At 35.5% G+C, this 16,551-nt stretch overlaps 1 protein-coding gene across 2 annotated transcripts in view; it reads right to left on the bottom strand.

Moving 5' to 3' along the window:
* Positions 1-16,551, bottom strand: part of LRBA (LPS responsive beige-like anchor protein) — a 520,386-nt gene that overhangs the window by 111,725 nt on the left and 392,110 nt on the right. For both annotated transcript variants that reach the window (XM_054562615.1, XM_054562626.1), the window contains exon 47: positions 4,783-4,935. In XM_054562615.1, coding sequence (XP_054418590.1) covers positions 4,783-4,935 — 153 coding nt within the window. The remainder of the gene's footprint in view (positions 1-4,782; positions 4,936-16,551) is intronic.

The following is a 16,551-nucleotide window of genomic DNA, read 5'->3' as shown; positions in this document are numbered from 1 at the left end:
CCTTTTCAAGCGAGTGACTAGTCATGCCACCATTAAGAAGGAGTAGAGAAGACAAAAGCAAGAGAAGATACACAAAAGCCAACATGATTCTAACTGGTGAACTCGGGACAATTCATCAACAGAAGCCTCCTTTTATTTAGATTCATGCCACCTCTCAGTCCTGAGAAGCTTCTGTGTCAACAGCCTAAGCTGCCAAAGAGGAAGCAACCTCCAAAAGAGCAGTGCCCTTGTCTGGCTTCTTCACTGACTCCTACGGGACTGGTATATAGACGCTCAATAAATGCCTGTTAAACGAATGAATTACTTTTATTAAAATTTAAATAAACTATATATCCTTCAGCTAAAATAAAAGGTTCCACTTCATCAACTTTAAAAAAAAAAAGAGGCAACATTATATAGGTCCATAACATCAACATTATATCATAAGAGATATATGATGAGCAGTCTGAATTCATACATTTTTATATTATTTGGAAGTAAGAAAGCCTGTTTCTCATTTATATTTCTGAAGCAGAACAAAAAAAAATTTTTTTTGTTTTTGTTCCAGGCCATATTAAATAACACAGAGCAATCTTTGGGAGGTAGTTAAGACTGCTTTGGTTTTACCCTCATTCCAACTGTTCAGAACAAAGAAAATATAATTTATTTACCTGAAAAATTAATCAGACCTAGGTGGGTTTTCCTTCTAAAATACACAGGATATTATCTTCTGTAGGTAAAGGTAACACTTTAGCCAATTCACCAACCCCACGTTTAGATCTTTGTTACTTACCGCAAGCTCTGAGGAATAAAATGCTTAGTTAGGTAAGAGAGTAGTAACGGTCTTCTAACACCAACAGAAAATGTAGCGTTACCAGTCCACTGTCAAAATCATGTTCCTAAATATATCTTATCCCCTTGAATTAATATTTGGGCAGCCAAATACTTTAAAAAGATGTGTTGAGTATCTTAAAACGAGTATGTTGGTTAATTAATGCTGTGATCCCCTGCTACCAACAGAGTACTGTACAATCTGCTATTATTCACTGTCCTATAGATCATCTGTTCTTGGTGCTGGTTTGTTCCAGGAAGAGAGACAGCTGCAACACTATATCCCTGTTCAACCTGAGGACCATCTGACTTTAATTGTAACACACAGCTTGATATGACTCTGGCTATGAGAAGCCAAAGTATCGTCTGTAATAATCTGGAAAGGCAGAAACCTGCCAACAGAGGGCTGAAGCAGGGACCTGTGCTGTCTGGCTGCCTGACGGGCTGCAGGAAATATGATTAATGAGTAAGGTATAATGATATCAGGAACCCGATTAGCACCACAAAAAGGTCACGGATCAAAGTAGTATGCATTTCATGAGCTACGATCATTGCATAAAATCTGTGGGCTTGAAGAGGTAAACCAAAAAGAGGAGGGGGATACAACCTTTATGTGATAACATGCTAACAGATACATAAAATGTCATGCTAATAATTCAATCACTTATACAAAGTTAATAGGAAATTATAAAATGAATCAATATGGACTGCACTGTAGGAAAGCTTTGTTCAGCACAGGTATTTAGTAAATATTTTCAAATAAATTATTAAATGCTTCCACAAAGACACACATAAGTAAAATCAAGTATCTTCCTTATTATGAATTAAAATGATCAGAGATGTAAACATTTAACTCTAAACTATGTTTGTATTTAATTTGCAGTGGTTTTTTTTATATAGTTCTGTTCACAATGTGTGCTTATTCAGAGCCTAAACTATGAAGGCATCTGTAAAACTTGTAGAAGAATCACTGGGAGAAACATTTAATATCTTAATAAGTTATAATAAATATGCAGTTAATAGTGCAAAATACTGTTTTATATATAACTTCATAGTCATTCTAACTTTAAAACAGGGACAGGCAAAACCAAAATCTGATTGGAAAACAATTGGGTCAATAGCTTCCGTTTTTGTTTTTGTTTTCCTTTTGTGCCCTTGGGAAACCAGTCTCAGATCTGGCTCTTCTGAGAGTGAACATGGACATGCTGTCCGGAGAATGGCTAACCCCAATCTACACAATTAAATTTTCTTATTTATTAAAATATTGTTGAAAAGCTTTAAATATAATTAATTCGCTGTCTCTGCCTCTTAGACCTCTTTTATAGTAAACACATCAACAAACTCCTCTGCGTTTTTAATAACACTAAATATGGTAATGATTAATAGAGAGCTGGTACACTTGAGGCTTAAAAATTTAAATCATATTTGAGTGAAAGCATTTCACTAATGAAATGGTATGAATATGATTTTGATTGTTTTCTTAAAAATTTATTCAAGATCAAAGATGATTATTTATACCTTTCTAATCTTATGTAAATAATATTTTATACCTACCTAAGTCTTTTAAATGGCAATTCAAAAGGAACCATTAAAAAATGAAAAGACAAGGCCCTGTCTGGGTAGTTAAGTTGGTTAGAGTGTTGTCCAGACACACCAAAATTCAAATCCCGATTAGGGCACACACAAGCAGCAACCAATGAATGCATAAATAAGTGGAGCAACAAAAATTGATATTTCTTTCTCTCCCTTCCTCTCTCTCTCTAAAATCAATACCAAAAAAAAAGACAAGACAAACCACAGATTGAAAAAGATAAATAGAGTACTTTTATGGAGAATAAAGTTCTCTTAAAATAAATAATAAGACAAACAGCTCAATTACAAATAGGCAAAAGATCTGAACAAACAGTTCACCACAAAACATATCAGTGTAGAAAATAAGCCAGTGAAAGGTGGCCAACATCATTAGTCATTAGGGAACAGCAAATTAAAATCATAACAAGATACCTACCAGAACGGCTAAAATAAATAAGACTGACAACACCAAGTCTTGGCAAGGGTATGGAAAACTGGAATTTCATACATTGTTGGTGGGAATGTAAATGGTAAACATATTCTTATCATACGATCCAGCAATTAAACTCCTAGGAATCTACCTAAGATAAATGAAAATAGATGTCTACCTTCAGATACATACAAATATGCATGATAGCTTCAAAATGGATAAAACCCAAATGTCCATCAACTGGAAAACAGATAAACAGGATATGTTGTATCTTCACAATGGAATGCTATGCAGCATTACAATGACATTAACTACTGATACATGCAGCAACATGCATGGAGCTCAAAACAATCATGCTACATGAAAGAAGCCAGGAACGAAAAGACTACATATTGCATGGTTCCATTTATATAAAATTTCCAGAAAAAGCAAAACTATAGAGACAGAATCAGTGGTTGCCTGGGCCTTGGAGTGGGAGCAGAGACAGACTGCAAACATACAAGGAAACTGGTTGGAGTGGCACACATGTTCTAGAGCTGACTGTGGTGACGGTTACACAGCTGTATAAATGTACCAGAACGTAATGAATTTGTGCATTTTTTTAAAAGGTGAATTTTATGGTATATAAATTATAACTCAATAAAAGCGTCTTTTAGAAGGGCAATCATAAAAAAAAATTGCAAAATGACTATTATCTTCTATTGACTTCTACGCTCCCAGGAAACAAAATCACACAACTATAGACAACTGTCACATTTAAATCTTGACATCTCCTTCAGTATCTTTCATAGCTAACCCTTGTCTTTTGCTGTAATTTTAATAACTTAAGGAGAATCTTCAAAAGGGCATGGGGTAAAAGTAAAATGTAAAGTGTACCTTAAGACTGAGATAGAAAAAATTTTAAGAAATAAAAGACTGTGATAGAATATTAGATATTATTTTCTGAGTGCCTATTATAAACCAGAGAATATTTTAGATATCTTACACACATAATCACAATTTTATACTCATCATTTCCAAATCACAAATGAGGAAACCAAGGCTCAGAGAGATTAAATTCCTTAAGATCCCATAATCAGCAAAGGGATTTATCCGGGACTAAGAAAACTAGTCTAATTTCAAAGACTATGTTCCTTCCACTCTCCCTGCATTGCTTCTAGGATATATAAAATGTAAAATTTCTGCAATAATGGGATTGTAATTAGGGTCTGGAATACAGGATTGAGATATAATTGTTGGTTTAAGGTTAAGAAATGCCACCTAGAAAACTAGAATGCAATAATTTCCCTAAGTATAAATTGCAAATACAAGGTAATTTAAATTTCATCTTTAATATGGAGTATAAAATATTATTTTTAAATACTAAACTTAAAGCTCCCTGATTCTAAACTCTCATGAAAATTAAAGGCAAAAAGGAAAATTCATATTACTTTTTCATAAAACAGTTAATCCATATAACAGAGAGTAGTAAAGAGTCCACTGGAAAGGATTCTGAAAATTGTGAGCACAATGATAACTGTGCTTTTAACTTTTTAAGTTTTCATGTTCTAAATATTTCAAAAGACAGGGACAGAATACAACCTGAATATCTTGTTTCTATTACCATACTGTGCAGTGGCTTTCTCACCCGGAACACAGAATCATGTTCTTTTGTTGGTACAAGAAATCCATGTTCGAAAAAGCAGTTTAACGTACAACTTTGCTTATAATTTTGAATTATAATGTACACAGGAAAGCAACCTAAATTCTGTATGAGGGAATTAAAAAAAGAAACCCATTATACCTTGTAAGCCAATAAAATTTTATCAAGTTTTTATGAAGAATACTGAACTATTACATCACTCTTAGTTATCCCTAATCAACTACAGTTTTGTCCAGATGAGCAAGGGTTAATGGTTATACAAACACATGAAAGATACTTTGAGAAAAGAAAGGCTAATGACAGACAGGGTAGATGATTACTATCTTACCAATCTGTTTATGCGAACAAATTCTTCTGGGGTTTTGGCCCAAGGAGGAAGTTCAACATCAGACACTACCGTCCCATCGTCCATCACTCCAAGATTATAATTATTGAAGTTGACAAACATCTCAGGGAGATAATAAAATTCAGGGATCAACTCCTATACAAAAATAAAAGACAATATCATATTATAAATTGTAGAATACTGATTAGATATTCATAAAAAGCCTGATGATTTTCTATTGTGCAGAAGAAAAACAAAATAAACATAGAAATCCTTTTTCTCTTCATTTCACAGCCCTATCGTGAAGTTTCTATTAAGGTAGACAGATGTCATCCAACCAAATTTAAGTAACATTGTACCGGTTGGTTCTATGCTCTCCTTCAGATCAATTATCATAACCTCAAAATTTTTAAATACCAACATTTGAGTAACTCATGTTTGAGGCCTAACAAGATATAAACAGATTAACATGCTATATTGGTAACGACTTAAACAAGATGTTTTATGAGGTATATGGAATTTTTTTCCAGAAAAAAACAGTCTTTACAAGCATTAAAATGCTACTGCCTTGGTTCCTTCATCAACCAGGGAGATAGTCATTATGTTTAGTTATGGTTTAATACGGTTAGTATATTTTGCTCATATCTCAAAACATTCAGATTTAGTTTCAAGGTACTAATATTGGTTAAAAAAATCAAAATTTATAATTAGTACAGAAATGACCTGCCTAAGAAATTGAGTAAATTAAATAAGACTTTAATAGGCTATTTAATAAGCAGAAAAATGCAGCCAGTTAGGTTTTTGTGTACAATAAGCCCCATGTACAACTATTTCAGAGGTCCTACAGATCAGACTGGAAATCCAGTCTTGATATGGGTCAGTGACTCAGTGGTCTTTCAGATACCCCCTCAGGGCCAGCTATGGCAGGCCAGGCTCCCCAGATAGTTGAGTAAAATAGGGAGGTCATCAGATTTTGGACAAGGTCAGTATGAACTCCCCAGAGCAAAGAGAAAAAGATCCAACAGGAATGAAACTATTGTCACCTCCATTGCCCCTGTGAAATGTTGCCTGACTATGAATTGTACATCTTTTGTTTACCATCACAATAACTAACTAAGCATAGTAGAAGTGAGCTTGTACTCCAACTGCCTGACAACCTCCTCGTCATGGACTTGAAAAACAAACTAAGCAATGTTTTAAAAGTAAGAACACTGTTAAAAATTTCACCACAAATGAAATGAAAAAGTAACCTCTCCCAAATTTTAAGATTTTCATCTCCAGAAATGATGCATGTAAGTCTAAATGACAAAAGGGGGAGAGATATGTGTGTTATTTTATGCAACCAAAAAGCTACGGCCAATCTGAGCTAACATTAGCGGCATGAGATGAGTTAGGTACTAAAATAAACTCTTAATAAAACATATCACTTTTAATCTCCACAGTAACTATACAAGGTAACGTATCATCATTTCAAAAATGAATTTAGGCTCAAAGAGGCAATTTGCACAGCTGATTTATGATAAATTTAGAACTTAGATCCAACTTGTCTAACACTAAAACCTGTGTCCTTAATCATTAAATAACCATGAGTTCTACTTAGACAGCATACAATGCCTACTGTTTTACATGTTTTTAACATATAATCTAAGTTATTTTTAAAAGTATATATAAATACACATAAACTGTTCATTCTTTCATGATAAACACTGGTTCTTCTGAAAAAATTGATATAGTACATATATATAGAATGTAAATATACTACATCTATAGTGTTAATTCTTTAATAAAATTAATCAAACCAGGAAGAATTTTTAAAATGTGCTGTAATTACTATTTACTCAAATATGAAAATAAATCACTTTATAACTATGTTAATAGTTTGCTGAAGGGTACGTTCAATATATTCCAACTTTGAGAAATTTACTAAAATGTCTTATTTTTACTCCCTATTACTTGTGCTAATTCTACAGCAAGAAAGAGGACTATGCCTGCCTTCTGTCTTCAAAATCAAAAGCAGCATTTTGGCTACAGTAAGCACTTACTGTTCCCATTTCAGCAACACTCGCCCACCCTCACCTCCAGGCTTCTTGGCTGGTAACACTCACTATGCTCCTGGGTACTAATTCTCACAAGGCCCAAAACAATTATAATGGCCAAATTTTATAGGCTAGATACCTCCCAAGTTCTAAAACTTGAGCCTACAATTCACTTTTAAAATGGAGGTGATATATTGCAGTCATTTCTATTATAAACCAAAGATATATACTACAGAGTAAAAATATACAAAAAAAAAAAAACTCTTTGTGAGCCAATGACTAGAAAGCAGAATGGGGCAACTGACAATTCATAGCAATTCTCATGAGAAAAAAATCTTCACCCTTCCTGTAGCACCAAAATTCTTATAACTGTGTATATTTTTCTGTCTTCTACATCTGTCATTTTACTCAGTTTGTTAAAAAATCTTACAAAAATATACTTGCTCAAAATAGAAATGCTTTTCACATGTTCTTCTATTAGTTCAAACTCAATGAACAGAAACATATTTTGTTCTTGGTCCACTTTATTTAAACATATAGATTTATAACAAATATAAATTATTTTGTTACTTTAATATTGACAGCTTATCCTAAATATAAACTTACTTCACTAGAAATTAAATGGAGACTTTGGTCAAGGAGGCAAACGCACAAGTGGCTCGCCTCCTCACACAACCACATCAAAATTACAACTAAAGTACAGAGCCACCGTCACTCAGAACCATTGAAGATAGAGTTGAGCAGAAGTGTGACAACTGTGGTATTAAAGAAACCACTTCCATCCAAACTGGAAGGAGGGGTGCAAATAGGGAATGGGCTGGTCCCACGCCCACACGTGGTGGATAAAAACTCAGGAGGGATGTCTCGGGCACAAGGAATCTCAGCCCCGCACCAGGCCCCCCAGCCGAGAGCTCCAGTGTCAGGAAGATAAGCCCCCTAGGGGCCCAGGCAGTGTGGCCCCAGGCCAACACAGGTGGGGGCTGACCTTGGCCTGCACCACCTGGGAAACCCCAGAGCCTGCGCACCCCGTGGACAGTTACAGACCACACTGGAGCACCACCACCTTGCCCCTGCACAGCTGATCCTCCACAGACGGTGAAGGTTGGGGGTCAGTGGTCACAGCCAATATTTGCAGGTGACCTGGGTAAATTCCTCCCACTGACCTGCCAACAGCAATCAAGGCTCAAGTACAAGAGGAGGGTGTAGTCAGTTCACATGAAGGCAGCACCTCAAGTACCCAGCCTGGGTGATAGGGGAGGCTGTGCCACTGGACCTTAGAGGACACTTACTGTATTAGGCCACACTACCAAGACACGGAGTCAAAGCAGCTCTACCTTATACATAGAAACAAACACAGGAAGGCTGCCAAAATGAGGAGACAATAAAATATGGCCCAAATGAGAGAACAAATAAAAACTCCAGAAAATGAACTAAATGAAGTAGACATAAACAATCTATCAGATGCAGAGCTCAAAATGCTGGTTATAAGGATGCTTAAGGAACTTAGTGAGGACCTCAAGAGCATAAAAAAGATCCAGTCAGAAATGAAGGATACACTAATTGCAATAAAGAACAATTTTCAGGGAAACAACAGTAGAGTGGATAAAGCCGAGAATCAAATCAATGATCTGGAACATAAGGAAGCAAAAAACAACCAATCAGAACAAGAAGAAAAGAGAATCCAAGAAAATGAGGATAGTGTAAGCAGCCTGTGGGACAACTTTAAGCAATCCAACATTTGCTTTATAGGGGTACCAGAAGAAGAGAAAGAGCAAGAAATTGGAAATCTACTTGAAAAAATGAAAGAAAACTCCCCAAATTTGGTGAAGGACCTAGACATGCAAGTCTAGGAAGTCCAGGAAGTCCAGAGAGTCCCAAGAGACCCACTCTAAGATACATCATAATTAAAATGCCAAAGGCTAAAGATAAAGAAAGAATCTTAAAAGCAGCAATAGAAAAGCAGTTAGTTACTTAAAAGCAGGGAGTTCCCATAAGACTGTCACCTGATTTCTCAAAAGAAACTTTACAGGCTAAAGGAGATTGGCAAGAAGTATTCAAAGTCATGAAAAACAGGGACCTATAGCCCAGACTCCTCTACCCAGCAAAGGTATCATTTAGAATCAAAGGGTAGATAAAGAGCTTCCAAGACAAGAAAAAACTAAAGGGGTTCATCATCACCAAATCATAATTACATGAAATGTTAAAGGAACTCGCTTAAGAAAAAGAAGATCAAAACTATGAGTAACAAAATGGCAAGATAGATAGATATACATATCTATCAACAATTGAATCTATAAAACAAAATAAGCAAACAAGAGCAACAGAGACAAAATCATGATGGATATGGAGAGCATTTCTATGGTTGCCAGACGGTAGAGGGTGTGGGGAATGGGTGAAGAGGTGAGGGGATTAAGAAGTACAAATAGGTAGTTACAGAATAGCTATGGGGAAGTAAAGTACAGTATAGGAAATGGGGCAGCCAAAGAATCTATAGTCATGACCCCTGGACTGTGGGGACTGCCTGAGGGAGTGGGAGGTGCTGAGTGGAGGGGGGAAAAAGGAAAAATTGCGACAACTGTAATATTATAATCAATAAAATATAATTTAAAAAAGAAATTCAATGAAGCAAAAATACACATGAAACAAACAAGAAACTGTTCACAAAAGATAGGAAGAAAGCCCTTTTAAGTCTTACTGGAGTACGTTAAACTTTCAGCTATGCAATTTCTAACACCCTAGGAGGAAGGTAACAACTAACTCAACAATTTACATAATTACGATAGATTTTATTTGAGATTTCCTGCTAAAGATATCCTATAAATTTTATACAATATACATTATAAAAATATTTCAAAATTAAAATTTTAAGTTTTAGTTAAAAATGAAGCTTAATATTTTACTTGAAATTTATCAGGATATGATTTTGTTTTGCCCTCTTTATTTCACCTTGCACACCTGCACCCTTTGATTTCAAGAGTGCAGTCAAGCATTTCCAGAACTTTTGCATGGTTGAGAGCAGAGGCCTCTTGAAGACATCTTCCTTTCCTGTCTTTTGTGAAAGTCTAAGCAAACAGAGATTATGTATGCTGTCCAGGAAAAGCAGTGTCAAAAGTTAGTGTTTTTAAAGAGACAGAAGCCAAAAAAGAAAGAGAAGGTTTTCCCAAGATTAGGGAGACTGGTTTCTGTAAATCTGTAATCAGCTTTCTTTCAGCCCCAGGGGAAGGAGATCGATGAAGAAGTTAGGCTGGAACCCAGGGATGGTGAGTTGTGATCTGGATCCTGACTTGCTCACCTTGGGCCTCTTTGTGAATCAGAAAAGGGCAACCCTTCTGGGCTATGCAGCCCTAAAGGGAACTCAGTTCGGTGAGTGGAGTGCACTGGGATCTGCGCCTGTTCTTTGCTTCAGTCAAGCACCGCTGCACAGAAAACAATCTGCCAATGGACATCACAGCCTCACGCTGGTACACTTAGGGAAGCCGGTCTCTTCGTGCCAGGACTTTTGGCATCAGCAAATATTTCTTAACCCAAGCTCGGTATGATCAGCAGAGATCTCTGCTTCCAAAAAACCACGTGTCTTAGAGAGTGAGGATATGACAAAATGGAATTAAGATGTGAGGGCCAATTTTCTAGGTACCATGTAAGTCTGATCTCATTCAAGCCCTGGGAAAAGGAGGTCCCTGTCCTACCCCTTTAATGACTGTGGAATGAATTTTCAAGTAGCCTAACATGACAAAGATTTAAATTCAACTTGGAATATGTCTTATACACTTGAGTTGGTGGTTATGAATTTGCATATATTTCAATGATACAAAAGGAGATACAATGTTCGTTATCATACACACACACACACAATTTAATTTTTCACCCTGCAGAGAACTAGGGTAAGGTCTGAAATATGCATCCGTAAACTCCTTTCCCCCCTTACACATCACAGATTTAAATTGCTAAGAAAAAGTGAAAGGGTACATTCGTTAGGAGGAAAATGGTTGTAGGAACAAACAGCACATGAGAAATTCAAAAGAAAAAATGATGTCTAAAAGCTGGGATAGTCAGATTAAGCTTTAGTGAAATGAACATAATACACTGTATTTCTCTAACACTCATCAAGCTGTACTGTAGTTGTTCGCTTGTATCTCCCTCTAAATTGAGGGCTACACAAGACTAAGGACTTCATGTATCTTGTTCACCACCACCCCCGAAAACCTAGACACAGAATGTGATACAAAATGTGACAGTAAAAATCTGTTGACAGAATGATTGAAGAATAGTATTTAAACTCAAAGATAAATAAGCAGAGGGGAAAAAACACTGCAACAGTTCTGACAAAAGGAATATTTTAAAAAGAGGTACAGAGATTAAAACATGCATATTATCATTTCCATTGATCAATGAGGAACTATTTAACTGGTTTAGAGAGGACTATCTACATGAGGCGGGAAATAAAGCTGGAGACATTGGAAGGGCCAAAGTGTGGAAGGCTTTGAATGCCAGGCAACAAAGTTTAGCTTATTTTCCATAAGAAAAACATTTCTTCCGTAAGGGAATTTAAAAAATGAATATGAATTTAAAATAGAATGAATGTTTCCAAGAAATGTAACACTGAAGAAAAAGATCATGAAGAATCTACAAACAGTATAATGAACATCATCAAATAAGCACAAATTAAGTAAGGGAGGAAGTATATATACTTAAAAGATACTACGACCTCACTGTAAGGAAATCTGCATGAATAAATCGATTGATAGGGATTCAATTATCATCTCAATGTAAAATAAACCTATTGAACTCAACTGAGGTACACTAACACGTGACAAAAGAAATAAATGTACATACAGCCTAAATTTTTCTTCCGATGACAATGACATTCAAGTTATAGAGTCGAATTTCATCTTAATCCTGAGAGCATCTTTCTAAGAAACATCACCTGATATTACCAAATATTAGAGTTTAAAATTATCTCCTTTGACAGATGAAATTTAGTAACAGAGTCAAAGATTAAGTCTTTCTAATACTTCTAATGTACATGTACAAAGTGAAGTATGTTTTATATTCATCAGAAGAGAACTTTCAGCTCTAGATAAAAAACACATGTTCAGCAATTCTTTAAAACATCAGTAGAAAATGATAAGTAAACACTGACAGAAGACAGAGATATTTACAATTCCTATTTTTCTCCTGACGTGCTGACAATGATTTTAATCTGTATCACTTAATTAGGCAGATGGGTCATAGAGGCAGGTAACATGGTCAAAATGTATTGTATAATCTCCTAAAATAAAAATCTGAAAGGTTCAACTGGAGGTTATACTACAGTGCAGGATAAGCCTATCGCTTTGATCACAAATCCCAAGGCTTTCATGGTCTAATGATAAGGATTGGTTGTGACCACACATATGCTTTAGTTTTCTTTATTAAGGTATGATCCCCACTGACGCGAGTGGCCTCTGTGCGAGGCTGTGTGATCCTCCTGCGCACAGTCAGCAATTCTGTCCCCTGAACTAACACCATTACTTCAAGCACACCTGGGCACCCATGACAAATACTAATCTACTAACCCACAATACAATCTACAGAAACAATATAATCAAACTTGAAATAAAAATGAAGATGCTACATCACAGCTGAAGTTACGTTTTTATTTTATTCTTACTAAAATATGAAATCCTGCCAACTCAAATATCGCCATGATAGCAAGGTAACGAATTTAATATATACTGTTCTGGGGACATTGATGGTAATAAAAAGGCAAAAGCAGAATTTTAGCTCTTTACCACTAGATAATAATACATTTTATCAATGACAAAAATCTAAAAATAATTTTTCTTAATGAAAAAAGTAAATGAACAATATATTATGGAAAAATAATGTACATGCTCTGATACATTTCAACTTTTAAGTATTTGTTAGCCCACAAATTAGAAAGATTTTTCAAAATTAATTAGGAGTTGAATTGTACCTGTAAGTCATTTTAAGTGGACTGCATAGTTGAAAGTTTTAAAATTTAGTTTCTCCTTATTTAGTATAAAATACAATGTTTTCGTTTAGTAAGAGAAATATAACAGCACTTTTTGAAATGGGAGAAAGAAAAATAATCTATAACATTTCTAGACAGATCCCATAAATATCATGTGGTTTTAGATATTAGAAAACTGTCATTTCAAATGCATTAAAATAAAGAAAAATCCTAGATTACAAACCAATAGATAATAGATAATCTATCTCAATCTAATATAGTGAAGACAATAATTGGGTTTGAGTCTTGCCTACTCAGATTACTGGTCACATGTCTTTGAATTAATTCAATTTTCTGACCCTTTCTCCCCTCAATTGCCATTTCTAAAACACAGAGTTACTGTGAGGCTAATATGAGATAATACAGAATTCTATATGCACATAAGATCTTATTACTATTATTAGTATCATCATTAATGTGACCCCTGATAAAAATCCCAAATTAGAGACTTAACCTACCTGATTCTTAAAGCAAAAACAGTGAACATAATTCACTAAATTACTTTCATTCATAAAAGCATTTAACATAATTCTATGGGCATTTAATGCAAATTACTTATAAAAATTAATATGTCCACAAAAATATTTGAGACTTCATAATTTCTACTAAATAACTATCACATTTAAAACAAATTTATTATTTTTTACTAGCAATGACAGGTTGGCTTAACGTGTCTCACTTTATGATGAATACCCTCAATATTTTATAGTTCTCTCCTGCTTTCAACACATTTTTCACTTCCATATTTGGACTGGACATTTTCACTGAGCCTTTTGCTATTCCAGGACCCTATCTGCAAGGAAATTGTAACTTGGGAAGAGTTAATAAATATTAACAAGGCAAACAACAGGTATGCTGTAGCTACCAAAAGAGAAGACACAAATTAAATGCCCACCTTAAACCTTTTCTGAAAAAGTTGTAAAATACCTATATATTGTTATTAGTATGGGTTAGAATAGTTAATATCAGTGTCCATGAACACATTAATGAAAAGTCTAAATTTTTAATTTATCAAAAATATCTTTTGATCACCAGTAAAATAACAAATCACAGCTGATGTTTGTACATTTTTATAATTCAAGATGACAGGAACATTTTCTAACTGTATTAAAAGATTTTTTCCTGCCTAGTATATAAGTAACATAAGAAGAAAAATATTCAGCTTTTCAGGTACTCTTCACCAAAGAACAGAAACAAAACAAATCATTGTAGACACAAAAGTATAAAGTTCAATGCTTTAAAAAAAACAAAAAAAGTACAGCAGGTCCTCAGATAACATTTTGTTGAAGAGAAACCCTAGGAACTTAACCCTTGTTTATATCAATTAGCCTATGGTAAAACTGGTTTTCTTTTATGTCATTTCATTTAAAGTTGCCAGTAAATGAGGCATCAGTTAAACTACTAGTACGAGAAGAAGAAAAGGTTAATGTGGTATAGTTAAATTAAGAAATCTGCAAGGTATGTAAAAGTTATGTATAAAAACAAGGACAGACAGATGGCTGGTTCAGTTTCGTATTGCTCAGAGCTGAGACAGCATGAGCACACACTAATGTGAGCGTGTGGACAGGAGAGGGGGGAGGTTGGGAAAATAGAAACTTGCAAAAAAATAAATAATAGAAAGAAAGAGAGGAGGGAGGAAAAGAAGGGAGGGAATACATGAGCCAGATGTGCACAAGAGATATATGGAAAAGAATAAGAGTTTAATTTTAGTTTCCTTTAGCATTTAAAAATATTCAATTATTTACAACTATGTCTGAAAAATAGGAAGAAGAAATGATACATTTATTTTTACTAAGAAAAATAAAACTACCAAATTATCAAAGTTTAAGGTATTTTTTTTAAACAAATGCATCAAGAAATATACTTCCAGCAATTATGTTTCATTGTAGCTAACACTTGCTTACTTATAAATGGCTGTAATGCTGATGCTATAGACATCCGTGGACAGTATTACGGTGGGCGGTGTGCGCAGAGGGGAAAAGGAAGCTAACAGCTTTCAAATTACAGACCCCTGGGATTTCAGAGGTAGAATAGGGCAAGTCAAAGGTCTCGTGTTTTACAAATCTCACAAGGCACAAATAAAACCATTCTATGATCATCTCCATTTTGTATTCTTTAACAAATGTGGACCCCTAAAACCTTGAAGGGTTAATTTATATAGATAAAACTAATTCTTATAATATTGATAGTCATTAATTTAAAAATATTATTTAGTAATATCTTAGGATTTAATTGCATTCTATTTGATTAATTGTAAGTATTAAATATGTTGTATTGAGCCTACTAATTTCATAACTTAATATAAATTTTATATTCATCACTAACAATCCACCATGAATTATAAGATAGATTTTCAAATTGAATATACAAGGTATGACCAGTGACAAGATGTCCACATTGACTTTTTTAGTAAAGTCACAAGAAGAAGAACAGAACTCAATCCATCTGAAGTATACAAATGTAGAAAACTGCATCTATAAACAACCCTTGGTCAGCAGACGACAGTCAGCTTTCAGTTTTCTTGTGGCCAGAAAAGCCTGCCTAGAATATGGGACATGAGTCACCCACTCCCTGTGGAGCACACGGCCACCGGGGCTTTGCTGGGCCTTCTGGCTAGGGTGGCCCTACACTCTCTTCTTTCTCCTCAAACGACCTCTCCCTTTTCCCCAGGCTCTTGTCCTCACTTCTCTTTTTCTGGCATCTTTGAATCTATTCATTCTTTCATTCAGTCAGTATTTGCTGATTTCTAACTAACTGGAAGGCATGTTCTAAATGCTGAAGTGACAAAGGGGATAAAACAGAAAATGCCCACTTTCATAGACTGCTAGTAGCCGAGACATAAACAAATTAATAAATAAATAAATCGACCAACCAACCAACCATCTACTGTATGTGTATCATGTCAAATAGTGGCCAAGTACTGCTGGAAAAATGAAACAAGGGATACAGAATGATTTGAGAGCAGAGTGTAAGTCCACTCTGAGGAGGTGGCATCTGAGCAGGAACCTGAAAGGAAGGAATGGGCAAAACAAGTATCTGGGGGAAGTGGTTCGGGCATAGAGAGAGAACATTTTGCTCAACGCCACCCAAGCAGGAGTGGGCTTGGCTTTTTGAACAGGAACAACAGCAAAGGCAAGTGAGGCTGCAGTGGACAAAGAATCAGAGAGGTAACCGGATACCACGGGGACTCAGTGGCTAAGAACTTGAATTTTGTTCGCAGTTAGATGAGCCGTCATTGGAGAGATTTGACCAGAGGAATATGAGTGTATTTACAATACAAAAAGATTACTCCTGCTGCGCTGTGTGGAGAAAACACCACGCGGGGAACAGCTGAAGTGAGAAATGTAGTCGCTTGGGCCAGAGTCCTAGGGATGGACGCGGCGGTAACCGGTCAGATGCTGCATATGTTCTGAAGGCCAAAAGCTGGGCAGTGGGGCTGTGTGTGAGAAAAGGAAAAAACAAAGATTCTAAGCTTTCTAAAGGCCTGAGCAAACTCAGTAAAAGGTGCTGTCTTTTGCTCAGATGGCAAACAGCAAAGGAAGTGAGGACTTCTTTGTTTGGGGTAGAAAAGAAGACGTTAAAAAGAATGCCTGGGAGCTAGCTGTGTAGATCTAGGATTCAGGGGAGAGGCGTGACATAAGGTGCAATCTCTGGAGAGCAGGTGTTCATGCAGAAGAGATACAAGACTAAGCCCTAAGGCAATCTGACAATTTAGGGTATGAA

This window comes from Pteronotus mesoamericanus, unplaced genomic scaffold (assembly GCF_021234165.1).
Source record: "Pteronotus mesoamericanus isolate MK-2021 breed Mesoamerican mustached bat unplaced genomic scaffold, CSHL_Meso_final contig_163, whole genome shotgun sequence".
Taxonomy (NCBI): Eukaryota; Metazoa; Chordata; class Mammalia; order Chiroptera; family Mormoopidae; genus Pteronotus; species Pteronotus mesoamericanus.
The sequence above is the reverse complement of the archived record's forward strand: the minus strand, read 5'-3'. Positions and strand labels throughout refer to the sequence as shown.